At 37.6% G+C, this 27,727-nt stretch overlaps 1 protein-coding gene across 2 annotated transcripts in view; it reads right to left on the bottom strand.

The window, feature by feature from the left end:
* The window catches only part of KPNA1 (karyopherin subunit alpha 1), a 54,103-nt gene that overhangs the window by 23,299 nt on the left and 3,077 nt on the right, over positions 1-27,727 (bottom strand). For both annotated transcript variants that reach the window (XM_068931067.1, XM_068931068.1), the window contains exons 2-7: positions 18,186-18,319; positions 15,554-15,661; positions 13,499-13,598; positions 12,853-12,947; positions 8,946-9,077; positions 966-1,054 (exon numbers count right to left, since the gene is read on the bottom strand). In XM_068931067.1, the coding sequence (XP_068787168.1) occupies positions 966-1,054; positions 8,946-9,077; positions 12,853-12,947; positions 13,499-13,598; positions 15,554-15,661; positions 18,186-18,314 (653 nt within the window). In that variant the 5' untranslated portion in view covers positions 18,315-18,319. The remainder of the gene's footprint in view (positions 1-965; positions 1,055-8,945; positions 9,078-12,852; positions 12,948-13,498; positions 13,599-15,553; positions 15,662-18,185; positions 18,320-27,727) is intronic.

Raw genomic sequence — 27,727 nt, 5'->3', positions numbered from 1 at the left:
CAAGTCAAAAGTTTCTTTTTTCTCAAAGCCCTCCCTCACTGTAGCAATGGCTCTATGTGAGCAGTGGAGAAGTTCACTGCTGCAAAAGGAGTTTGCAAAGGACAGTGACCGAGTAATCCTAGCTTAGACACAATAATGTGACGTGGTGCCACTCTTTCAGCAGTAATAAGGAGCAAGTTCAGCAGAGGACCATAAAGGACCAAATGCAAACAAGGAGAAGGTGAAGTCTACATTCATTCAGCCTTTAAGAAAAAAAAAAAAAAAAGATTGTGTAAGAGGAGCGATTTAATTGTTGTCAACAACTCTTTAGCAGGAGGATACAGAAAAGATGAAGCCAGACACTTCTCAAAGGTGTGCAGTGACAGGACAAGAGGCCACTGACCCAAGCCAAAAAACAGGAAATTCTGATCAGGTATCAGAATATTCTTTTTCGCCGTGCAGTGGTCAAATACTGGAACAGGTTGCCCAGAATAGCTATGGAATCTCTACCTTTGACGTTCCAAATTTGATTGGATAAGTACTTCAGCAACCTAATCTGATTTCATGTGCTTTGAATAGCAGGTTGGACTAGATGACCTCCAGAGGCCCCTTCCAACCTAAACTATTCCGTAATTTTATAAAAAGGCCCAGGCATCCACCCACTGCGTAGAATAAAATGGTTCCAGTTTAGCAGCTCCTACATTTTAGCTCCAAAGAGTAGCTCAGAGGACCACATATAAAATCTGATTAGACCACAGTAAAAATGGTCATTGTCTTTCAAGGGAAACAAATTGTGCAAGTCAAGTTAACTTACAAGCAGCCATTCTCACCAGTTTACAAATTGCAGTCAAAATTATATATCTAATCTTACTGCATATTGCATACACTGTGAGTTGTCAGTAGTCTCATGTCAGCTGTAGCCTTTTAGATTCAGTCTTACCAGACACTCGAGCAAAACACTGAAGAACATAATAAAACAGACTTACTGCAATAAAGGGGGCAGGATATTACAGTCCAATACATAGTCTCTGCACATAGTGCTGTCTCCAGCAATGTTGCCAAGAGCCCATACTGCCTGCAATGAAAAACATAAGAGTGATTGCTTTTACTCTTACAATGCAATCAGTTTAATCTATGTATTAGAGCGGGATACGCTCTGCTCTCACTGTTAAGTCCTAGACAACATACAAACAGGGAACATATTCTGGTTGACAGTTATACATACATAGTCAAGTTCACTATATTGTTCAGGAATATTTACATAGATCTAAAAGGAGTACCAAAAATGCCCAGGAGGTATGTTTGTAAAGACTTCTGCAGGCAGACATAAACTTGGTCTGCCTACAGTATGAGAGATGAGCTCATCTCTTAAGGCTACACGCCATCTGGTTCAGAGCTGGTTCAAGTCCAGACGGTTCAGAGTACAGGTCAAGCAAGCTCACATCCACCTAAAAAAAGTTTGTGTATAACGCCCCATGTTAGTATATCCCAAGAAGCGATAGAAGCATGCATTGTTTGTAATACAGTCATATTAGGAATGCTGACAGTAGTTTCATCAGGAAAGATGAAAATCAGAATCTAAATGCAAGGTAAGCCAATATTCAAACTCAAAGAGCTCAAATGGGCACTGGCATATATTCTTTAGGAGAACACAATGCAAGACAGAACCAACATTGCCTATTAAACATACGCATGACAAAATACGAGGACACATTTCCTCCCTCAGACATTGGTACCACACTAACCCCTCACTTTAAGAAATAAGATCTAAAATAATAGCAGATAGTCAAAGAAGCATGAAGTCCATCTTCTGTAACAGGACAAGAACAAAAGATTTCACTGTTTTCGATTTATATGCTTGGACCAAATAGTTTTTTTGATTTTGTTGTTCACTAGTATCAGAGTTATAACTGAAAAAATTAAGTAGTCTATACTAAGTATAAAAGTCAGTTTTATAAATTTCATGTGATTTACAGATATTTTTCCCACACAAAGACATGTATGAAACTCACATGTGCTATTTATTTTAAGTTTGCAGAGGACTAACTGTCATACCAAACAGAGTTTGTGCATGTATCTGTATATAATAAAAGTCTATACAACCACTAGAAATACTTCCAATATTGCATGTGGCTTCAGGATAAAAGCAATCCTGTTTATCATGGACAAAAGCAGAATGCCTCCCCCAAATTTCTCTTCAGTTAAAATAATTCCCACAGCCAGAATCATCATCTTCTGTGTTCCTCAGCTATTGATTGTGAGGACTGCGTTTTCAGTAAAATGCGTAACAGCACATAAAAGTTTCCTCAAAATGTTTTTCAAAATTTCTCTGCAAAATTAACACAGCTGCAAGATCAGATAACAAAATGCAGATACAGATGTCCGCTAGAGCTAGCGAGGGTGCGCTCACGTGCACTCTCTCACACTCTATACATATACATACACACACACACACACACACACAAAATACTGGAAGCCCCCAAAACAACAAATTGTTAGAGACTAGGAGACTATTCCAGGAAAGTATTAGTTTGTTTCATTCTCCTATTCTTCTCCAGGCACACAATCTTCTGGGGTTTCCCCCATAAGCTGATCTTGAATAATTTAACTTATTTTTTATTCCAAGTTCCACATTTTGCAACAGCTGCGACAACACATTTGTCTGAAATAAAAGTATAACGTTGGTTCCGCCAGCTTCATGGACTCAAGATTGAGAAGGCAGATACTGGAAAGTTTAGCGTAAGAGACAGAACATGTGACATCTCCTGCAAAATTTCATTCTTACTAGAACTGTAAGGAGTCATGGTTGTTGCTTCCTGTAATGTTAGTATTTCTTCAGCAATGAGTAGTCCTAGCCACGAAACAAAGACATCCGTTGGTTCTATATGAACGCGCGGATCTAAGTATAAATGCTTAGGGGGTAAAAAGAGCTAGAACTTGCAATAATTTCCTTTTTTTGGACATGGTGGTAACTTTGTACAAAGATGGAACTTTTTCTGTTTGAACACCCTTACCCACGTTAAGACACTGTTAAGAGCCTGTATTTCATTTATCTGTGGACTTCGTTTTTGCCATTACAGTAATTCCTATTTTCAGGGTTGACAACAGCGATAATCACTTAATCCAAGCATCTATTCTGACTCTGAATGGCAGAGTGGTTTTGCAGCAGCGCGCCTTGCATAAGAAAGTCTGGCCAGAGAAGTCAAATGGCATCTCTTCCCTGCCCTACAAAATCAAGGGCAAGAAAGCATCAGCCTAGCTGAATTATTTGATATCACAGGGCCTGATAACAGAGGACATAGCAAGAAAGTCTTAATCTCACCCAAGCTGCAAAGAAACTAAAATATCTTTAGTAAAAATACACAGACTTTAGTTCAACAAGGAAAATCTTTTTCCTCGAAGAATCATCTCAGCTCTTCATTTAAATTAGGAACATATATCAAAACTGATTCGAATTCTTCTCATCAGACGCTGTTACAAACATAAAGCTTCCCTGTCCTTCCCATAAAGGACATCTAAACATGTCTTTAGCTTTCCTGTCTGAATAATATTCAAAGATTTCCACTACTGTCTTCTGCTCAATCTTCAAGATGCTAATGGCTCACTTGCCATAGTAGACACTTTTACTTCATTCTAAACATCCCAAATATTTTTATTTTTCTAAATAGCTACAGAGGTAAAAGGACATTTAATTCCAGTAAGTTTCAGAAGTCTTTAATTTAACATCAGTACTTTCATTGGATTTCCAATATCCACATCCCTACCTGAGGATGAAAAGAAAGTAAAATTAAGAATTGTAGTCTGTTTTTTTTTAAATCAAAGATCTTAGGTAGCAAAGTTGCATGTAAACCGAAGACGCAAATGCTGCCTTGCCAATTGACAATACACATTTTTTTTACATCTCTATAGATTTGCATTTATTGCCAAATGCAGGAGTAGGGATTGTTGCAGGTCTCCAAATTGTTTTTCTCATTATTAAACCCTCAAGGCTAGACAATTTTTAGAGTGAATTATAGCAAACTGCCAATTTTCTAGAGCACTGTTGAGCCATATGGTCCCTTCTATGCATATCCCGTATGCTTTCTGACAATCTTCTATTTCCCCCAGGATTCTGAAGATTCTCAGCTGTATGTATTTTGTTAGGTCTTAGGTTGTTTAAACCAGGTGCTAAAGCAAACAACCTACAATACAAAGAGTCTGTGTGTCTCAGCGGAGAAGAAATATTATGGAGTGAGAATCAGCGTGTTTTCCACCTTTGGCTGCTGACCTGTAAAATGGATCTAATGCTGGGATGAAGACTGTGAAAACACTTGCATACACATATAATTGCATTAGTAGACACAGGGAGAGATACCAGAGGTTCTGATTCTTAGGAGATGATTTCAATTATGCTTCAACACAGAAAATAACCTTTCTCTCAGTGGCTGGGTTGATCATACTTCCTATGTACTTGCATCTCATCCAGTCAAATAGAAAAAAGTAGCTCATACTCTTGCCTCAACCGTTTTTTTTTCCCCCCAATGACTAAGGCCTAGCCAGTAGGGCTTCTGACATATAAACCAGCAAAGAGAACTCAGGTACCAGACTCACAGATCACCTTTGTGACAAACAAACAGCAGTTACCAAACGGCACAGCAATACAACTAGTATCAAGTGGACACATACTGAAGTGAAATACATCTGTTGTACTGGCTGGAAACGCAAGCCTTCTCAAAGGCGAACAAGGCAGCTGGGGATCTTCCTGTCACCAGCTGTCCTTCAGCTGCAGAGCACAATGACACACGCCTATCCTTGGGACAGCTGTCTCGGGAGTCTCAGACAGGCAGCATAAGGCCTTGCCTGGTTTTGGAAGGAAATTTCGTGTTTGTTAACAGAGTCCAAGTTGACATGCGACTTTTAAATACCTCAAAAAGAGCATCCAGGGTAGAACGGCATCTAAGACACTGTTGACGCTACGTCAACCATAAACATTTTTAAAGGGCTTTGATAGGGCTCTTCAATAGAAATAATATCAGTCTGGCATTTCTAAATCTCTAGGTAAAAATCTTTTCTTCCAAAATGTAAAAAGTGGAAGAAGGGGGAGACTTATGTCCCTGACTAAACATAAAAAAAGTATACCAAAAAAGAGAGCAAGAGAGAGGGAGTGCAAGAGAGAGGAGGGTAGCCCAGAAGTTTTTCATAAATAACGAGGCTGTAGTTTCTGTCATAATGCAGTTTCTTTGGTGCGAAAAAAGGATGCCATCTGGTTTGACCACTGATCACAGGCAATATCACAGAAAGGGTGATACACAATGCAAAGAATGAAATAAAAGAATTAAAGGATGTAGGGTAATTAGATGTCCACTTGCATAGCTCAAAGGAAAAAAAAATCCTGTAAAAATAAACAAGATATAATTTCAATAACATATGTGGTGTTTAATAAGGGTAATTATAAAGATTCCATCACACAGACTTCTATCAAACAGCTGCCTTGGTATAGCACAACATTCAAATTAGCATATGCAGAAAAAAAAGTGCAATATATTAGATTAAAACTCGCTTAAAATGGGGGTGGGGGGGCAACAGAAAACACTGTTCGGTAGAGAATCACAATCAGGTAAGGTAAATTGGTTTCTGTTTCTGAGGCACTGCTATGAGAAGTTTGAAATAAAAAGACAAATTCAATGGTGGCAAAAGTCTGTAGAAGACAAAACTAGCAAATGATGATTAGTAAACACATTAAATTTAAATAATATTAAATATGAACATTCTTCAATTTATCCTGATACATATTCAAAATGATATTACCACTTCCGACTCCTTCTACAGAATTACTATCTCACTTGGCACACAGAATGGTTTACTAAACACAGCCTTCACTAAACACACTTCTTTTTCTCTTCTATAGTTCTAGGACTATCTTTTAGTCTATTTGCCCTGAACATGTAGTTCGATTTTCTGTATTTTCCTGAATTTTTGTATTATAAATGTAGCAAAAGTTGCTTGCAAAGAATAATAGTCTTCACAGTACTACTGTGAGAGAAGAAGGAGAATCATTATTTTACAGAGGGAAAAATGAAGGGAGAAAATTATGGCAAATATGGCCAAATATCCAATTTAGGAAATACAGCTTGAGATGCCCAGGCCCTGATCTGCTCAAAGCACAAATCTAACTGCTAAAGTCACTTGCAGAAGTGCTGAGTTGCCCACAAGTACAAAACGAAACACAAATATTTTGTGGTGAGCATTCAAAAAAATCCACAGAACTAGTATCCACTTACCGAAAGCTGGTATAAGCAAATTGCTCACCATCAGACACTAAGTGGTAGATATATTTATCTCAGAAACCTACAATTATCTTAACCATAAGAATCTCTTCCTTTTTCTCCTTTACTCACTATAATGTGTTCCAACTTTAACAAATTGGGTCACAGCACAGCACATGAAAGCCTCCTTTACTACCCATTGATTTGTTACTACAGCAACAATCTGTAGAAGTATTGAATGAGGTGAGGCTCTTCTGCAAAAATATTATATCACTATGTACTCAATGCTCTCTTGTAGTGCAGAAGCACAAGAGCCAAAGCCTATGAGTTCTTTTGCAGTTTTCATTTTCTTTTAGTAGATCTTAAGGTGAAGGGTTTGGGTTTTTTTAAGGCTGTCAAGGGAAGAAAAAAAAAAAGTTTCCTTCACATTGACCTGCAGCAACCCCAAAGTCAGCTGTCAGCAGGGCTGCAACCTCTAGACCTGCAGCACAGAAGCCTACCACGGAAAGGGGTGTATAACACTTTGCAGTAGTACCTCTTCCGTCTTAAGCACCACTTACTATTCAGCAGTTGCTGTTAGTTAGAGACTTGTTAATAACAGAGACTATGGATTCAACACCTGAACTGCGTAGGAAGATATTTTCTGGTGGTTATAACCCACTCAGCCTGCCTGCAATCTAAACTTTAGCATGTCAGCAGTTCTATTAGGAGACAGAGGAGGAGGGACAGAGATAAACTACTTAACTGTGGCCCCTAAGCTCTTCTGTTAATTCACACACATCTTAAAGCTGCACAAATCATTCTAAATCAGGCTGGCTCTTCCCACACACTGTCTGAACATCAGCAGGAATATTAACAGCCTAAGAGAAAAACAAGTTAGCCCTTGCACAGAAGATCATTAAGAGCTAAGAATGGAGCACCTCTTACCACAATCAAGGCACCAATCATTCTACAGAGCCACACTTTGCAAGTCATGATTGAATTTTGGAAAGTAATGCCTCCAACTTCAAACCCCCAAAAGCATAAACTCCAAAAAGCAGTTTCTATATCACATAGCTAAGTCTGGATGGATTTTCACATGGACAGAAGAGTGCCAAAACGGTATACAGATGCCAAGCTCCACACCGAATTTCTAGTTTCTAGAACAAAAAAAGAAAAAAAAAAAGAAAAAAAAAAAGAGAGACTAGTTTCCTCAAAAATACTTTTCCTTTAATATCATTTTCTCAAGTACCTGAATTTAATTTATCTTAAAAAGCCCTTTCCAAAATAATTCAGCCTGAGACAGACCACTGAAAATGGAAAGATTCAAAAAAACTGAAGAACTAGAAAGCTATAAGCAAATGGAAAAAAAAAAAAAGTGTCTTTCTTGTGGAAAATGTCAGGCAACCTTAAGTACAGGTGGCACTTTCTGAGCCAGCTATAAGAGAGGAAGGCAAATTATACAAAGCAATCCAAACTGCTTATGAGCTGGACTCTTCCAATCATGCATCTCAATACAGCCAAATGCAAGGTCTCAGACATCTAGGAAAACAGAACAGGTCACACTTACAGGATGGAGAACTGAATCCTAGAAGTCTGTGACTCTGAAAAGAACAATGGATCATACTGGATAATCAACTTAACCTGAGCTCACAACTTGCTTCTGTGGCAAAGAGTCCTCATGCACATCTTGGATATTTATGTAGAGAAAAACCAAGTAAAAATGGAAATGAGGTATTATTACCTCTGCAAATAGCATGTCTGAGAGATGTTACTGGAATATCCAGTGCTTATGACTTCACTACCACAAAAAGATATTGAAAAACAGAGCAATGTTCAGAAAAGGGTCACCAAAAAGAGGACAAAGAATACCTTTATAATGAGAATTCATTTGCTCAGGAAAAACTTACACCACGAACTGTAAGTAATTACAGGAAAAGACAGAAAGCTTGTTAATTGAGTACATAACGAAACAAAAGCCAACATCTGGAACCTAAAACTAATCACATTTGTACAGTAAATGTGTATTATTTTCAAGTTAGGATTACAAATTACTGAAAATCTGTGTGCCATCATGAAGTCTTCAAAGCAAGATTAGGTACCTCATGCAGATATTACTGAGTCAAATGTTTGGTTTTGCTTTGCACTATAGTCCCTTCATGCCTTAATTAGTCTAACTTAATCTAATTTGTAAGGAAGGTACTGAAGTGGCATTTACAGACAAAAATCAGATCTTTATTCTTTCATTGTAGCCATATCCCCACAACAAAAGCCATCAGCTTGTTAAGCTACGTGATGTTTCAAGATTTTTTTTTCCTGCAACACCCAACAGACATCTAGCAAACTTGGTTACGCTTTTGCCTCCTTTCCTCCAATTTTAGACAGCAAACTACAATGCACTCATGCTTTAGCTTCAGGAGAAACAGGTAAGAACTTTCATTTTCTAAAGTAATTTTTTAAACAAGGCTTCTTGAATTCTTCATTGAACAGAAAAATATTAACCCTTTAGAGATTGAAATACACTACCGCATTTGCAGTGGTTAAATACATCATTTCCAGAAAAAAGAAAACTAACAGTGCAATACTTGCTCAAGCATCTTAACATATACTAGGTAGGAAACAATTGCTGTGCCAAACAATTGCTGTGCCAAACACTACATTGCCTCTAAAGGCACAGGACTTTCTTACAGAAAGGCCTTGTTCCGTTCTGTGACTAAAACCAACACTAATCTTAATCTTTACCTGTTCCTGTACATCTTCGAACTCTGAACTGAGCAGCTCTATGAAGATGGGGACGGCTCCTGCTTGGATCACTATTCGAGTTTGAAGAGAATTTCCCGAGGCAATGTTTGTCAGTACCCAAGCAGCTTCAAACTAGAAATGAAAATACAGAAGAAAGCTCATTGGAAACAGTCTGTGCCATACCAAAATTGAGGGAAAATTAAATGTCTTTTAAAAATCAGAAAGAATTGGTGGAGGGAAAGCACAATATACCTAATTATCTCAGACAAATTTGTAAACCAAGAGTTACAAACATACAATTGGAAATATCAATGTCGCGTGAAATCAAAACCTGCAAAAATACCTTACAGGAACAAGATCGGATTTGCTACGGCTTTTCACGTTTTTTTTTTTTTGGCTGTGCAATTTTATTATTTCTGGTCTATTCCACTGCCTTTCCTCACTGGCTAAGAACCTACATATGAAAAAAAGGAGTCCTTTCACAAGACTTTTTGATACCTGTATTCTCTAAGTCAGCAGTGATACTCTTGAAGATGGACTGAGAACCAAGGGAGACTATCAAGTTTGTCTGATACAACTTGACGGATATAAAAAAAAAAAAAGGTCATTTAAGAAAACAAGAATGAAGATTTTCCCAAAAGCTTTGTGATCACAATCTGGTAGGACTCTGCAACTGGAGAGGAATACTTTGCTGCAACTCTCGTGATTGGAATTGCTGCCAAGATTTATTAATGTATGATGTTTTTATTGAAGACTGTTTAAGCTTAACTGAGATCCTGACTTTAACACTTTCATCATGATTTTACTGCTTTTATATTTGTTTTTATCTCAAGTTGCTTAAGTTTTAACATTTTAAGCTGAACTACAAATGTTAACGCTAACCGATACCGAACTCCCCAATTTGGTAGATTTCTGCATGCTTCTGAAGCAATATCCAGAAGCTAGAGAACAAGAAAAGACTGCTAAAAGGAAATGAAAAGGCAAAACCAAAAAGCAATAGAAATGAAAAGCTGCATGTTACAAGTTGATTAAGTTTGATGACATCACTAATAATTTTTAATAAACTAATATTGATCCGGTAGTATTCCAGTGAAAAGGCTGATACACTTTCCAAGACTAGTAGCTAATCTTGGAAGAGTACCATGGGACTGTATTTAGGATTTAATGACAAAAACAACTCCCATTAAGGGGATGCACAGGATCCTATGAGGGAAATCCTATGGGCCTGAAATAGAAACTAAACAATTAAGTGTAGGCTTGTAAGGCACATAATTATTAATAGTACTTAAAAAATAAGACTTCAATTTTTAAAATGCAACTAATTCTACTCTCCTGATACAACTAAAAGAAAAATCACATTGTGTTAGGAAGTGATTGGAAAAAAGGATTCCAAAACGCTTCATTTTAATACAGGACAAACAACATAGCTTGCAATAAAGCAAAAATACACAATGCCAAATTGCAAAACTTATTCTTTAATGAACTAGAAGCAAAAAGTTCAAAGGCAGGGGTTAAGAACAACCTAAAATGTACTTACTCTCCTGTAATTTTACTTTCTCTGAAATCAGCATCTAGGTTTTTTTTAGTTTTTCTGTAACAGGTTTACTAGCCATCCTCCAACCACAGAGGTGCCGTTCTTATATTTTAGAACTTGCCCTCTAGCTTCCTAACGGGTGCCAGCAGACTGAACTATTCAGAATATAGAGACTTTCATACTCTCTCCAGTCATATACCCGTAACAGGGGGTGGGAACCAACAACTCAACAAAACTATAAACAAACAAATTACTCAAAATTAACACCAAATAGCCTAGGTACTTCCCCTGACTCAAACCTGTACTTTATTTCAAACTTTTATGAAATCAGTTCTGACATGAGCTAATCATAAGACCTCTCTCTACCTTTCCCTGAAGGAAGTTCTGTTAAACTGAGCTCTTCCCAATGCCTGATTAGACCCAGAGGAAATTAGATAACACCCTTGTGTGAGCACCATTTAACATTTCAGATGAAAATGTTACAGAACAGTTGGTTAGCTAAGAGGGGTTTTCTCTCCTCACTCTCCACTGTGATTTGTAAACTAAGAGCCACATATAAGGATAGGAAAAAAAAAACCCTCAAAACACTTCATGATAAGAAAAGTTAATAAACAGGAAAGTTTAATTAAAAATAGCACTCATCCAAGGGATGGATTTAGGATTTGTTTGCTCTTTTTTTTTTTTTTTTCCCCCTCTCAAAGCTTTCTCTCTCCACAGATGGGCTTGCGACAGAAGACAAATACACTTACTCACACGTTTGGTTTTAAATCATTAGGTAGAAGAGGGGATTTTTTTAAACTTGGAAACTCCTTGAGAAAAAACTGTACAGAGGAATTTCAGATAAGTAAGGCCTTCCTGCCACTGATACTAAAAGTCTAGTTTTTACTAAGTATTCCATTGACAATAGAGAAGAAACCTGGACATAAAGTCACATAAAGTTTCATTGTCACCAACACAAAAGAGCTTCCACATTCAATTCAGCATACAAGTAGCTGTAGTATGCAGCAGAAAATACTTTGGTGTCTCCAGAATGAGTTGAAAACCCCTTCCTTTTGTAATCAGACTAGAGTCAGGAATACCTAGAACGGAAGGCCCAAAATCTGTGCGCTTGTGCCACAGAACACTCTTGGAAACAAGGACCACGAAAAAAAGAAAGTTAAGGTGAAGCCACATGCAGACCCTGAACTGCCAAGCAGGGACACATATTTGGCAAGATGAAAGAAAATTAACCAGTTGGAATGGACTGTCAAGGGCAGGGTACCCTGGTACACAAAATTAACAAGTTGGAATAGATTAGCACGAACAACGTACCCTGGCTTGTATTTTCACTACGTCCTTACAAACTATTTATAAATTTCAACTTAGACTGCTGTTTGCTTTTTTCACATAAAAATCAACATAGCACGTTATAGCTGTAAGGCCACGAGAATTTGATTCAATCTGTGATTGCATTGGAAGTTTTTTTCTTTTAACTGCAGATGTATCTGCATTTGATGAAGTAGATGTCACCCTTCTCTTTCCTTCCTATTCAAACACATTCTTCAAACGTTCGTTGTTTCCCTTTATCTTCCTGTGTAAAGGCTTCCATGCTGGAGAACCTATGAATAATAAAGGAATTCAACTTTTTTGCTAAACAAATCACTTAACCTTCCACTGGAGTTGCAAACCAAGAAACAGGCTTAAATCTGATACATGCCCCTTTTCTTAGTTATGCTCCGAAGCCCCCTCAAGTAGCGGCTTTCAGACCTTTGGAATTCTGCTGGTCTCAAGTTGAAAACTAACTCCTATAAATGACACATTTTCTCTACTACGCAAGAAAAAAAACTTTTTGCATACCTCCACCCACCAAAATCTGGACTTCACAAGGCATTAACGAACTCTTTGCCTTACGCGTTTGACAAAGCATTGATTCTAACCTATACAGTGTACTAAAATAGTTGTTAGCCACTGACATTTTTTTCTTACTACAGGATTAATTTCCTATCAATGCAGCATTTTCTACTAGCCCAGAAAAAAGAATATTGACCAGAAAAAACAATAGCTAGAAATGACAGAACACTAGTTTAGTTCAAAACATCCTTTAATCTATTGAGGCCCACATTTCAAACTGTTTCTGTCACGTGAGAAAGTTAGTTTAAAGACTCCACCTTAGCCATCACACAATAAAACTCGGCATTCTCTCTCTCGCCTGTTCCCATCAGAGGCCTAGAAATGAAATTGCCGGCAAGCCTGATGATAAAATAGCTTTGTTATCCTAGAGAAGAAACACAGAGGGAGTATATCTAATACAGCAAGCTACTGATATTTTCTACCTAATTTGTGTCACCAATTTTTTCCTAATACAGAAAGATACATAAATTTATATTTCTATACCTGTAATGTACAGTTTTCTTTTCGTTTGAGGAACTCCACGAACCTGGCCACAACCCCTGGCGTGCTTATGACTTCATCTATTGGGGGATTTGGTTCTATTTAAAATAAAACACAAAGTTAGATACATTAATTCTCTTTGTAGGGAAATTTCCAGATTACTGCAGCACAATAATATGCAAGAACTTGCTGACTTCTCTTTTCTGAGAGTGCGTTCTTTTACTGCAATCCTGCTTTACCTATACTAAAAGGCCATGGATTCATACCATCATCAAAATAATACTCCAGCTTGAATTTTGGGCTAACGAGATGACACTAACACACTCATTAATTGAGCAGGCCAATTTCACAGCAGCGCTTCTGTAAAGTCACTCTGGCACACATGTGCAGAGCTGAAAGCAGCACATTTGAGCCAAAGAAGCACTTCCCACAATACTTAAATCTACGTTACAGGAGCAGAGATCACATCCACATCACTTAATATCATAATTTTCCAAAACCAGAAGGGACCATTACCTACACCCAGCTGACATTTTACAGAGCTGAGAAATAGAACTTCATCCAATAATTTCTGTATGAAACCCAATCTTTATTCCTGTCCAAGCCAGAGGCCTTTCTACATTTTTCATCAAGTAGTTTCAGCACTTACCTTTGGAGAGAAGCTTTCGAAACTTCTGGGTGGCTGAAAGCTGCTGTTCTGGGCTATTGGAGAAAATCATCTCAATCATATCAGAGGTGATGACAGCACTCTAGGGTTTGTGTGCACAAGACAGAGAAACGGAGAGAGGAGGAGAGAGACAAGAAAGTCTTGGATTACAGGGAAAAGGTTACAATATTTGCTGAATTATGATATAAAGTTTACCTCTTATTGAATAAAAACCTAGATAAGAACCAGCATGGACCACAATGATCACCACACAATAATCATCCTATAAGGAAATTTATATAAGCAGAAAGCGTTATTAAGTGGAATCTTTCTTCTCTGGAAGGCAAAATTCAAATTTTACTTAAGCTACTCCACAAAAAGTAACAATTGCTCTTCAGAATCTCACAGGTCCTCTCTCCCCTTTTTTGCTCTCCCCTCCCCCAGAACTACTATATAAACGTCAGTTTGAACAAAAGTTTAAATTGAAATAGCAATTGCTGTTATGCAAGGACATTTCTGATTATGCTACTGTTTAGATTTCTCCAATATGTACATTTTGAGTCATTCTCTTATACCAAAATGTACAGGAATTCTCATTTTTAAACAGGCTGATAAACCTCAAAACAGACATCACAATCAAATATATCAGAGTATTAACTTTTCCACAGTATTGATGGTCTATTTCCAACAATATGGCTAAGCTACATCAGTGACCTTTCTTATGTCAGGTAAAATGTGACACTTTGTTCATCACGTGTAAATTTGTGGAAAGAGAAGCACAAGGATATAGTTGGATATTTTTCTTTCACTACATGATTTTCTGTTCCAAATCCAAGAGGGAGTTAGACAACAGCAGTGAAAACACTTAAGCTTAGTCTGTACTTGTGATCCCAGTGACAGACCATAAAGAATCTAAATTTTGTCACAGGAGGCAGTTTATGCCTAGACGGGAGACGGGAACCAAAGAAATGCAATATTTTAGATCTTTCTCCTTCAGTTCCAACCCTTAAGGACCTGAAACTAACAGTATTTAAAATAGCAGTTTGTATAATGGTAGTACCTATCCCAATTACATAGGCTCCCTTCCTTACTTTTTACCATCAACTCTTTCACATAAGCTTCCAGCCAAATGATTAAGTTGTATTTATAACTTGTCTGATGTTTAAAGACCAGTTTGAAGAATAAAACAATATGCTGCACTAGGGATCTACCGCATTGTCTGTAGGCATTTCTGCCTCTCAGTAATTTTCAAGGCTGGTCTAATCACCAATAGACAAAACCAAAACCAGCCTCATTTTTACTAAAATATCATTTGGATATTCTGAATACAGATGTAAGACTGATGATTAACAGACCTTAGGACTCAGTGAGGACTGCCTTTTTCCTTATCCTCTCTATTATAGCCTGGATCCCCTACCATTTTTCTTTCCAGGGAGAGGAGTGTGTGGTAAAGAAATGGGAAAAAATAGAAAAGCCTAATTTCTACTAAGATAAGGCTTTTCTGTAGGGTGAAATTCCAGGAGTTCAAGGACACATGCAGATAGCTAAGCGGATCTAGCTATGTTTCCAACACCTTACTTTAAAATTGTGCCATTTGAAAGTTTCCTAACAGAGATTTCCATCCAGTCCCCTTTTACTTTGTAAACTACATAAACACATTGCGCACTCTACGTTTTCATGTTTCAACTGCCATGAGTTTCAAATTCAAAAAAAAAACAAACAAAAAACAAAAACAGCCAGCTCTCGGCAGCAGTTGATAAAATTACCTGTAACAGTCAATATCAAGAACAAGAAGTAATCAGGGTGATTGTAACAATGGTATTTTAACTTAATTTTCTTGAAAGTATACACATTGAGCAACCACTCGCTCTGTTCCTAACATTTCTCTCTCATGTAATCTGTTTCAGGTCAGTATCGCTGATACAGGTATTTAAGAGCTGTCCATAAGCTCTTTGAATGCCATTTTCCACATTCTTCTGGAACTTCATTCCTCTTAAGCCACTGCACGCTAGGTGTGCTCAGATTCAACAAACACTGTATTCCTTTCTCATCACTTACAGAGGTCATCTCCATATTGTTCATCTGAGCCTCATGGAAGCCACCATCTGACATTACTTCCTCCTCTGCTTCTTCCTCGGCTGTTGCAACATTTCGGCGTTTGAACAACTAAAGAGAGAAAAAATATTTAATAAAAGCAGTACCAAACTGACAGCCAATGCGTACAGGACATGCTATATTAGGCTGCAATAAAAATGACATACGGTATCACCTAAAGGAAGCTAGTACGCTGGCACTGGGTCTCCTTCGGACTCATAAACCAAGTCAATGGACACTACAGAATAGAATACTGGCTCCCAAAATTTCTGAAAAATCCTCAGTGATATTTCCTTTTCTTCTTCACTGTCCTCCTTCATCTACCAGCTACTTCCAGCTTCCAGATCATTGCTTTGTTGTCCTCCTCCCAAACACTGGCAGAGGATGCTGGGGCTCAGAGACCTGAAAAATTGCTGTGCTTAACAGATTTCTGTGGAACAGTTGCTGCAACAGGGGTAAGTGAGATACTGGGGGGAAGAGAGAGCTTTAGAGGATGATAGCTTGGGACTGGGCTATGGAAATGATATTGGGATGAAGGGAGATTTGGTTGCTGATCAAGCAAAGGAGGTGGCCAGTTTGAGATGTCACCGAGAGAGCAAGAGAGGCTACAGCTGCTACTATTCCCCCTTTAATCCAGCTCTCTCGTTGGAAGAAATATTAGCAATGACAAGGTGGGTTTGGGGATGCTGGTCAAACTGTTCCCTGATGAGTTCAGAAAACAAGGTTCCAGCATTGAGCCATGTCAGATTGGCATCACTACAGAGGACAGACAAGACAGAGACCTGACACAGACCTGCTGTTACTGAGTCCACTGTATGATGTGCCACCCAAACTCCATAAACACCATACTCACGCACAGTCTTAAGCCAATAATTATAGGTTTTCAGATTATGTGAAACTGTGAAGGCTTGTGGTTGTTTTCTGGGGGGGGGGTTGTGTTTTGGTTTTGCTTTTTTTTAATGGGGTAGTTTAAGCAAACTTCCATAAAAGGTTGAAGGAGTCTTCCCCTGAAGAGGCTGAAAAGGTAAAACAATTGTAAGACAATAAAATGAAGTATATATGAAAATAAAAGAATCAGAATATGAAACACATGAAAATAAGTAAGTCAAAGAGTAAAATTTCTTCACATGATTCTGTAAAACAAGGCTCTAACTAGCAGATATAATGCCAAATCTGGCATTCTCGATGGCAGTCAACCACCGAGTCAACCACTGGCCACCCTCATGACCTAGTCCCAAGTACATAAAAGAGAAGTACCTGCAGGCATGTTAGGTCTGAAATAGCTGCAGTGGTAAACGAACAAAAGGAAATACTGTGCTCGGAGTCTTATTCCTGTTCCATTGTTAGTCCAGATAGGATTAACAATTTTCCTTAAGAAAAGGAAGTACTATTACTTACTTCATTTAGCCAACTTGTGGTAATCAGGTCCTAGGGAGGTCAGAGGCAAAGATAAGACAGATTTCTAAAATGACCCGTCATTTTTCTAATTTAGTAGCAGCTTTACAAATAACACCAGTGATGTTGTTTTGTGGTATCAGTGGCCTGGAAATGCTGCCTGCTGTTCCTGAGCAAAATCAACAAGAAATACTGTAATTCATCCTCAGAACTCTCCCTGGACTACAGACTTTCCTTGAAAGCATCTGGTATTGACACTGTGAAAAGGATATTAAAACAGACTGAAGACTTAACCTACCATTCTATACCCAAAACCCTACTATCTTTGCTCGAAATCCCCAAAACCACAACACGGGTGAAAAAGGCCTTATTATAACTTTGCTTGGATTTGAACCGACCTCTTAAAGTTTCCAGTGAACACAACTAAGAACAAACAGAACAACTCCTCAGTGCTACCTCTTTTTAATCAGAAGATGGTTTTCATCACCTCTTGTCACTGCTGCTGTTTCTCCATTTAACTCTGGCACCTGCCACTCTGCAATTTGAAGTATTAAGTACTAACAAAACATGAGTAAGGGAAGCTTTGTTTCCAAGTGTTTTTCTCAATCATTATGAGGCAAAACACATACTAGATCCACTACTCGAGGTATTAGCCTGATGGGCATGGACAGAACATGAACTTCTGTTAAACTCATAAATGAACTGGAACTCTGAGAAAGAAAACTGAGAATAATCAGGTCAACAATCTAATTCTTCTCTCTAGGAAATCTTTCCTACAACCTATAAGGACTTCGTCAGACCTTCTCCTCCCCCTATTCTAGCTGCAATGTTTCCTGCCATTTTAGAGAGTAGTAAGCTAAAGTGAAGAGAGTTGATTAGAGCCACCAAAACTCAGCTGGCAAAATGGAATAGGAATTCCTCAATCACTTTCAGTGTAAGGTTAGCCAGTTTAGTTCAAACCACCTTCAATGCCAAGCTGCTGCAGCTGATCTTACACTTGAGTGAAGGAGAAGCACTCACCACCTGCACCACCTGCAGAAGAGGCAGTACAGACTGCAAGTGACTTCTACTTCAAACTGCATGTGAATTTGGCAGGGCAGGAACAAGAAAGAAAGGACTTCAGAGAAGCAAAGAAGAACTAGGGACATATTTTTGCAAGATGAGACCTATTTAAGGACTGGTTACAACTGTAGTACAGTACCTGTTCCTCTCTCTTTTGCTTCCGTAGCTGAAGACCCTCTTCCTCCCGCCTGCGACGCATCTCGTCAGGGTTTAGAGATTTGTTCTTGTAGCTCTTCAGTCGGAAATTCTCTTTTCCTGAGGTCGTCATGATTCCTTTACAACACAATTAAAAAGAGAACCTGTCAAAATAAAATTACTCAGCAATACATCATTTCATGTTCTGTCTGTATTTCTTAATTCCTGATAGTCATGCACCTCCAGTCACTGCCCCCCTATATCCTATCACCTAACTTCTAGCAACTTACAAGGTATAAAGTAGAACCTCACAGAGCTGAATTGGAACTTCAGAAAGCCAGTTTTTCATGTCAGAACACCAAACTTATTTTACCCTTTGAGGCTGCAAGGCATGAATAAATGATACATTTTCTTAAGGAAGAACTGAGATGTATATGGTAGAAGACACAGTCTGGGCTAAGAAGAAAGCTACCCTAATAAATCTTAATACTTTTCCATATGGGAAATTAACCAAACTAATTAAACTCCCTTGTCTTCACTCAGAAGTGAAGTAGCCTTAGTTCATTTTAGTGCATTCTTAGTCTTCAGTTCATTTTAGCTTACTCCCTGTAAGTCAAATGGGCTAGAGATCAGGTCTCTACCTTCAGCGCTCCACCCTGCCGCTGTGTTTCTCCCTACATCCCCCTTCAATTTCCAAAAAAGGGTGGCAACAGAAGTCTAAACCAGCTCACTATTACCACGCATCTTCATGCAGATGCAGAATTTTTAATACATTGCCAATATCTGCAGCTCTATAACACAAAATTTAGGAGACTATGCTATTTACAAAACTACTCTACACGGTTTTTAAAAGCGTCTTTCAAATGCCCTAACTTCTTATATTAAATATGCTACCTACATTAAATTCCTTAAGCAGGTGAGAAATGATCTCCTGTGTACTTTTTACTTTAAAACGGAGCAACATAAACATATACAGACTCTAAACAGCTAAGATTTTCATCTCCAAGTATACCAAATGTATAATCAAGTCTACACTGACCTCTTCTTTCAATTAGCACAAAGAGTTTTAAGAGATTAAAAAAAAGAGGATACTGAAATGGGCTTCTCATTAGAGTTTCTTTTTAAGTTGCTGCTACCTGACAACCACATATAAAAATTCTGATGATAGGACTTCGCTTTCACAGAAGACGTTATTTCAGGCTTCACTTCAAGTTAAAACTTTGCAAACAGAACATGGTTAAAAACTGCTGCGACACACAACTACTGTATTCAAGGTCAGTCAGTCACACATTGCACTGAATGCAGCATAGAAACCTGAACACACAGGTAAGTAATTCAGCAACCTAATTATGCTTAAAAGGCTCTTCTTAAAAAGGTTCCTTTTAAATAAAGGTCCTGCAAAAAGATCATCTCGAAACTCCAGAAGTTTTCTGCATAATTCTTAACAACCTAAAAAAAATCTTTTATTCATATATTTAGGTGCCTGAGCTTTAAGTTTTCATGTTTCATGCCACATGCTTGGAAATAACATTTTCTTCCCATTTTAGTTTTTAATGTACAGGTAACAGTCATTTATAAGAAAGAAATATTTGGAGAAGCCTTGGATTTCACCTGTAAAAAGAAGCTCAGGATAACAAATACTCAGACCATGTATGGAATTTCTTGTATTTCTAAAACATTCTGAAATACATATTTAATACATTTTAGAGTTAAGAAAATGAACTCAAAACAGCAGATGGAAAGCCATGAACTAAAAGGGTATGACCAATAGAAAAATATTTTTTCATAAATTTTCTTTAAACCAGGCAAACGAAGCATAGCAGGTTGCTCAGTAGTTGTATACAACTGTTACCAAACAGTAGTCACGTAGTCAACTGTGCAAACAAAAGATACTAGCTTAATATTTTAAAGGGATTCCTGCTATCTCCCATCACCCATCTTCCTGCACCTCAAGCAAACACGTATCTTACAGTTCACGTTCCTCCTTTCTCAGTCACGTCCACCTCAGCAGTGACCTCACATGACCACACGAACCAGAGATACAACGTTCACTGAGGAACTTAAATAATCTTGTCTAAATTTATTTGGTAGCAAGATTTATCTATTTGTTCTTTTGCCAGAAAAGTCCATGAAACAGCTTTCCTCCTCCATTCCTCAGTTACTTCCCTCCAAGCTTTGCAACCCAAGTTTTTCCATCCCTCATTTTTCATTCTGCCTAGAAAAAGTCAAGTTTTTCTAGTCTTTTCTCATTAAATATGCTTTCCATACTTTTGATCACACTTGCAGCTCCTCTTCTTTGCACCTGCTCCATCTACCCTTGAACATGAACAACCACAGAAATACATAATACTTCAGATAAGATCTCAAGGTCTCAGGTGACATTATTAGAAATTCTTCATTTTTACCTGGAAGACCTCTTCTCAAACTCACAGGATAACATTTGTCTTTGTTTAGGATTTGAGAAGTTTCATAGCTCCCATGATCGTTTTAAGACTGTGCTTTCAATTCCTGAAGTTTTTCAGTTTAAAGAAATTTTTGACAACTTCATCAGCAGCAAGTTTCCCTAGCATATTCTTCCTTACTGTACTCACTTATCCAGTTTTCCTCATCTCTCAGCTTAAGGGTATTAATTTATTTCAATTTTGCTTCTGTCTTTACGGTAGTAATTTTCTTTTTGTAGCTCTATTAGCCCCCTCCTGCTGTGTTTCATACCACCACCTCTACTGAAAACATAAGCACAGTATTCATTAATTTATTTGGATTCTGTAACTTGACTTCAGCCCCTCTACGTAATTGTTCCACACTTTCTCCTTCTCTTTATAATTTACCAACTACCTTTATTTGGTGTTAGACTGTTTGCAAGTTTTAGCTATAACTTTTGGCATGCTTATTTCCGACTTTCAAGACAGCTCACTTTGCTGACTAACGCTCTCTCCTATTTTCTTAGCAGTCTGTACACTTAAAAACCTCTTGAGATACATATTGTGTTTTACACCTGGGAGTAAAGCCTTCCTACAAATTCCTACCACCAAATGACTAGAGAGATGAAGTTCCTTCGACTAAAGCTGGAAATATTAAGCTCCCTTCACCATTCAAGAAATTAAAAAATTTCACTAGTAGCAAATTCCACTAGTAATGACTTCAAGAATGTATTTCGTAATAGTCTCTCACTGGAAGTAAATAAACAAAATCCCAATACATACCCATTTTATATATCTCCCTATCTAAACTCTATAATCCAAAGTTATTTTCTAAAAGCAGCTTTTATAATATCCTCAGTACCTCCTAAAGTCAAATCTAAAATAGCATTGTTCTTTTACTATTTCTCTGACTACAGGTAAAGAATTCTATGACCACATCCAGGATTTTATCTAGCCCACATCTACTGATAGCATCACTAGAGCTATTTGGTGTGATGACACTAATTATTTCTTTATGATTGAGAATAAAATAATCCTACGTTAGTTGATTCAGTCATCCATAACTGCTTTCGGGAAATCTTCCTTTCCGCTTTTCGGGATGTTGTCTTCCCCCTAGACCAAATCAAAGGGGCATAACAACTTTAAACTGCCCCTTTCACTCGTCTTAAGCAGTTTTGTTGTGGCTTAACTGATAATAGTCACTTTAAATTCACCCATGGTAATTTTTTCAGAGCAAATACAAAACCCTGGATCTTTTCTGCATTATCAAAATTAATGCTACTTCTGATGAAAATCTGTGGTGGTTGTCATGGAAATGTTCTGCCGATCTTTTCTTTCCTAAAGATAGCATAGCATTTTCCACATTTTTGGATATTCCCTTCTACAGGTCAAAATCTCCGGTGACCTGATGAGGGGTTTTCAGGGTATATTCTTGGGATTTTTATGCAGCGCCACTCAAACCTCTTATGACATTGTCTCCCCCTCAATCTGGCAGTCCTGACAAAAAAAAAAGATACATTACCTTAACTGCCTACATTCACTAAAGAAATGATGATCCCCAAATTCTTAGCTGATCCAAGACAGGTCTCCTATCCAAAAGTAAAGGTGATTTCCCTTTTTCCTAGAAATCTGAGCTTAAAAGTACTGCATATCTGAAGTGGTCAGCGTGCATTTCTTCTCAATGATCAAGTTAAAGAATTTCAGACAACGTGAAACGCAGACTCACTTACTCTGATGACCTACCTTATCCAAGCAATCATCTAGATCGGAATAAAAATGAACTGCTTGCCTTCTTAAATGAGGTATCACTATCCCTAAGCTTAAGGACTTTGCTAGAAGAAATGGCATGTGACTAATACTCTAGCTCATTCTACACGTCAGAGGTATCCAGATGTGAAAATAAAGGCCTTGCAAATCAAGAATTACAAAACAGCAAAACACAACCCAAAAAGATGACGGAAGATACTGCTGATATCAAAGATGGTTAGAGACCGACTTTTCTTCTTCAGAATTAAGAATGGAAATAATAGGGAAAAAAAAGTATTTCAGAACTGTAAAGCTGTACAAGGAATTCTACCTTCTAATTCAAATAAACTGGAAGACAAAGACTTGAAAAGGAAGGCAGACAAGAACGTTGAAGATAAATGTTATAGGATAATTAACAAAAGAAGTTATCTTTAAGATCCATGTTCCAAGATACAGGAACATACATGTTCCAGGCTACATTTCCTAAATAGCAGTTGTTAGAAGGAAAGGATTCACTGGAGGCCCAGCTCTGAACTTCATTTTACCGTCAAGCTGCTCTCTCTCTCTCTCCTTCAGACTACCCTTAAAGGGACAGTGAAGAGCCAGGACACTGTCAATCCTGAAACAGCAATCTGTATTGGAAATGACACTGTCAGGTCAGAACTCCAAAACATGTGAAAAGAAGCTTGAATTATTCAAGGTAAGAAATACTTCAACCATGCTATAAAACTGCGTAGCTGCTACAAAACCTTTATCCCTAGAGATCTTTATTTACAGCTTAGGAATTTATTTACTTTATTTTATTTATTATTAGGCTTTATTCACAGCCTTAGGACTTTATACCCTTCGGAGAATTAAAGTTTCCTTATGATCACGGTTCTTAACATCATATCAAACACCTATAGGACAGCCTGGACAGATGTTCTACTGATTCATTGGCCTCTAGCAACAGGATACATCATTTCCTGATGCTCTTAGTGAGAGACTGAAAACCTATCCCAATTTAGAAAACTGTACTCTGAAAGCAGCACTTGGTCATTCATTACTCGCATCAAAGGCAACAGGTTCAGGCGCTAACAGAAGTATTTACACCTTGTGGCAATAGATGCTCAGCTTTCTTGGAAGTGATAGACAACTAAGGGTCCTGATAGTAATATCATGAAGAATATATGTTGTATACTGATAAAAATATCATCTAGGGATCAATGTTATTTCCCTGGAAAATCTCCAAGGGTGATATCCTATATTTGCCATATCCTATAGAGACCAAAGAAGTCTCTACTCTTTTTACATTGTTATCTGAGTAAAAAAGAAAATGTCTAAAATCAGCAGACTGATATATCTCTTCATTGCCACTTCCTGCCGATTGAAAAACTCACTCGACAAGATAAACGTTCTGGTGACGCTGAATCTGCTTCTTTTGCCAAAAATATTTGACAAAGCATAACAGATCCCTGAGGTCAATGGAAGTTCAGTGGGAATTCAGCAGGCATGCTCATCAGTAGAAACACCCATATCATTTGAGGGAGGGGGTGTTATTTGCTATTTTCCAAAGTCTTCAGAGGCTTGTACAGCTTGGGACGTCTAGAAGAAAGGATGCTTCCCTGTCTAAATTACCAAAAGCAATTGCTCAAGCAGCATACAGCCAATTTCTATCACTTCAGCTTAACTTTCTCTGGCTGTAAAATGGAACTGGGAAACATGTCTCACAGGGACTGTAAAATTCTGACAATAGCAGAACTCATAAATAGCTGCAAAAGTAAGTTTTCCTGATACTATTCCAAACCTAGCACTAAAAAGGAAAAAGGAATAATGATGTGAATTTAATTTTCTGTAGCCTGGGGAAACTGCAGGAGCAGACACCAGTGCCATTCACTAGAAGAATGACAGAGTCCAAATTATGTAGAACAGGGACCCACTCTCCTTACAGCGAACACAATGTCACAGGAGATGAGAATGAGGAGATGGAGAAGAAACAGAAGAAGCATCTTCTGTTATCCAAGAAGCCAGAAGATTAACGAGTTTCAAATTTAACATAACCTTATTAGCTAAACATGGATAGAATATATAGTCTTGAAATAAAGTTGAGCCTCTTGAGAATTTTTCTTCAAAAAAAATGGAGATTTCTTCATGGAATTGCTGCTCATTCGCCAATCTTTCAAGTCTACTTTAGTCTAGAAGCACATGTTAGGATTCTGGACTTGTTTTCCACACGCCCAGTAGTAGACATTAATTCACAATTGTTTCTGTTCTGGCAGATTCATGAACCTTTGAAATAGCAAGCCAAGTATTAATCCACTTACTCTTACAAATTCAGGGTACTCTACTTGTTTGGGCATTTGGGAAGTTGGACTGTAGCTTGCCCAAACTGAGGACAATTTAAAACTGGAGACAACTAAAACAAGACCAGAGAAGACATATAATTTTTGCACAATATGGGACATGAAATTACAGAAAACTCAGTGTTGACTGTTGACTCATGAATTGGAAAACTCAGTGTTGACTGCTTTTCTAATATAACAGACATGCTCAGTCACAAACAAAAAAAGGAGAAATGAAAACTGTGTGCATTATCTGAACAATGCTAAGGAAATTTGCTGTCAGTTCTAGCCAGTTCAGTTCTGTAGGGATGTCTCCTTTCAACAATGCGATCTTCCGTTCTTCCACAGAAAGGGGGGGGAGGGGGAAGAGAGAAGAGTGTTCCATTACAGAAAAATTGGTATTAAAAAAGAACACATATTAAAGGTATTTTTGCAAAACTTATCCAGCTAATCCCGAGGAATCAGTTCAGTACACTCCCAGGTAACATTCAGAAAGATTTTCTGTGCTCACAAAGAATAGTTTCTTATGAGATATGCCTAAAGTCAGGCCAAAACCAGCTTGTCAGGTCCCTGAACTGCCTTTTAGACACTAAGAAAGGCATAAAAAAAAAACCCCAAAACAAACAAAACCAAGAAAGCATATTCATGCATGCAGCAAAAAAGGAATAACAGAAATGGAGTTACCAGACACTTGGTATTGCCTCAAAACTGATTTGGCATGCCAGCCTGTACTACTATTTAAGTGCCCTAACAGCCACCATTTAACTAGTCACCTAAGTAAAGTTTAAGGATTACACTTTTCTTGAGGCTCCCCACACACACCCACTTCTTAGGCAATTAAGTATTAATGAATTTACAAGGGTTTATCGTAAAACAATTCTATCAAAGAAACAAACAAAAAAATCAATAAAAGACTAAGCATAGTATACCTAGTATCTCACTCTATATTTACTATTACCAAGTTATCTCTGAGAAGTTTTGAGTTCCAATTTTTAATGGTCCTTTTTGACTCAATGAGGGAGCAGATACAGCTCTCAAAGCTCCAGGAAGTTTTTTAATTTGAGCAAGACGGCAAAAAGAAACACCGAGTCTCAAAGCCAACTTCTAACTGAGCCCATCTGAAGTGATCATTCCTGTGTGCCAAACTAAAATGTAATTTATTTTTCTTTTACAACAGGGATTTATTTTGATTAAGACTGCAGTACATCCTCTGCAGACTAACAGAACTAGTTGACCCATAACATATTTTCTTTAAGGTCATATTTAAGAAGGGGCCCATTTGAAAAATGGTCATCTGCATCACTGGATAGTCATCACCTGTCACAAGAGCCATTCTAACATTTCCAACATCCTAACATATCCTAAACTTTCTTTGCAAGAGAACAATAGGGAAGCTTCAGGTATTTCATATAATGAAAATAAGAAACCTCACACCTTTTAGCATAAATTAGGTTAAAAATAAACTAATTTATTAATGAAGTTCACTCTATAGTTTCAAGCAACTTTTATTCGGGTGTGTAAATGCCAGTGAATACTGAAATGAAACGTTCTCTCTCACCTTCCCTGATGACAAATTTCCATTCCATAAACTTACTGTTTGCAGCGACTTAGCATTAAGAAAGATACAGAACCTGCCAAAAACTCTTCCAGGTAATTGGGAAACAATAATAAAAGCATAACAACAGTATTCTACTGAATGCATACTACCTTTGGACATCAACAACTGAAAGAGTTGCATAATGTTGATGTATCAGCTGCACCAAGCATTAAACCAAAAAAAAAAAAAAAAGGAAAATTTTAAAGCTCTATGACACTCACTTTACTTCCCTTACCTTACTTAAGCCTAACATCACTCCTACTCCAATAGCCCTCAATCCAACAAACATCACATTCACAAAGACATTGCTTTGCCTTTGTGCCGTTTTCACAATAGAAAGGAAAGGTAAACCAAGCATAGCTGGGCAGCTAAACAGGTGATCACGTGGAAGTTAAAGTCTTGCATCTTTTAAGAGGCAGTTTCATCCTGCCTCAAGCCAATAAAAATTACAACAATTTAATCATCATCACAGTTATTGTCAGATAGCTTAGCTGGTTTGTCTGCCAAAACAAAGTCTTCGTTTATCAACAGGCACATTTCCTTTCAAGAGTAACCTTAGCACTGGATTTTCTAGGCTTACAATGCCTTGTTTGGCGATCAGGATGTTTAATTAAAGGATGTTTAATTCTAAAAATCAGTAATCACTCAGTTATAATCTCAACTTTATGCCCATATTGTAAAAAGAGAACGAAAAAAAGGTATTTCTTGCGTGTCAAACTCTGGTAAGATTCTCAGGCAACATATGAATACAGCTGCTTAACCTGACAACTGGTCTGAACTACCAAATAAAAATAGGAAAAGAGAAAATAATTATTGCAGAACGACATGATCATAAGGAAACTTTCAGCAGTTAAACCTTAACACTTATAGCAGACTCTTAAAACTCAGTATATATTTCTCTACAAATACACCCAGAAATGCAATCCTATTTTTCTGTTCTAATGCTTTGAGCTTTTGCCACCTCATGACACTGAGCACTGGTTACTTTTTTAAAAAGCATTCACTTTCTCCCAATTTAAAATTTCTTCTATTACCTGAATGAACAAAAAGAAGCGAACATGTTATGTCCAGTCCAGTACTACTTCCTAGCACTTTTTCATAAAACTTCCTACTACTAGCATGCTTTTTAATCAATTCTGGTAAAAGGAAACTTAGTGTTCATCACCTGCCTTGGACTACCTCCACTTCTGTTGCATTTTTCTCACAATGAATTATTATACCTATACAATGTTTAATACACTTCAGAACATTAATGAGGTAGTATAATATGCAGTATGATTTCCAGTTCTCCTGTTCTGAAGATTTTTAGTGCAACTGTTTATTTAGCAGAGGTTTTCACTCAGTGTTCTGTTTAAATGTACATTTGCTGTTTTCCAGAGTTCCTCCACCCCCTTGAAGATAAGTTAAAATACTGGTGTTTCTATGCCCTAGGATCCTACTGCTAGCGTTTCGTAACCTGAAA

Source organism: Struthio camelus, chromosome 1 (genome assembly GCF_040807025.1).
Source record: "Struthio camelus isolate bStrCam1 chromosome 1, bStrCam1.hap1, whole genome shotgun sequence".
Lineage (NCBI taxonomy): Eukaryota > Metazoa > Chordata > Aves > Struthioniformes > Struthionidae > Struthio > Struthio camelus.
The sequence above is the reverse complement of the archived record's forward strand: the minus strand, read 5'-3'. Positions and strand labels throughout refer to the sequence as shown.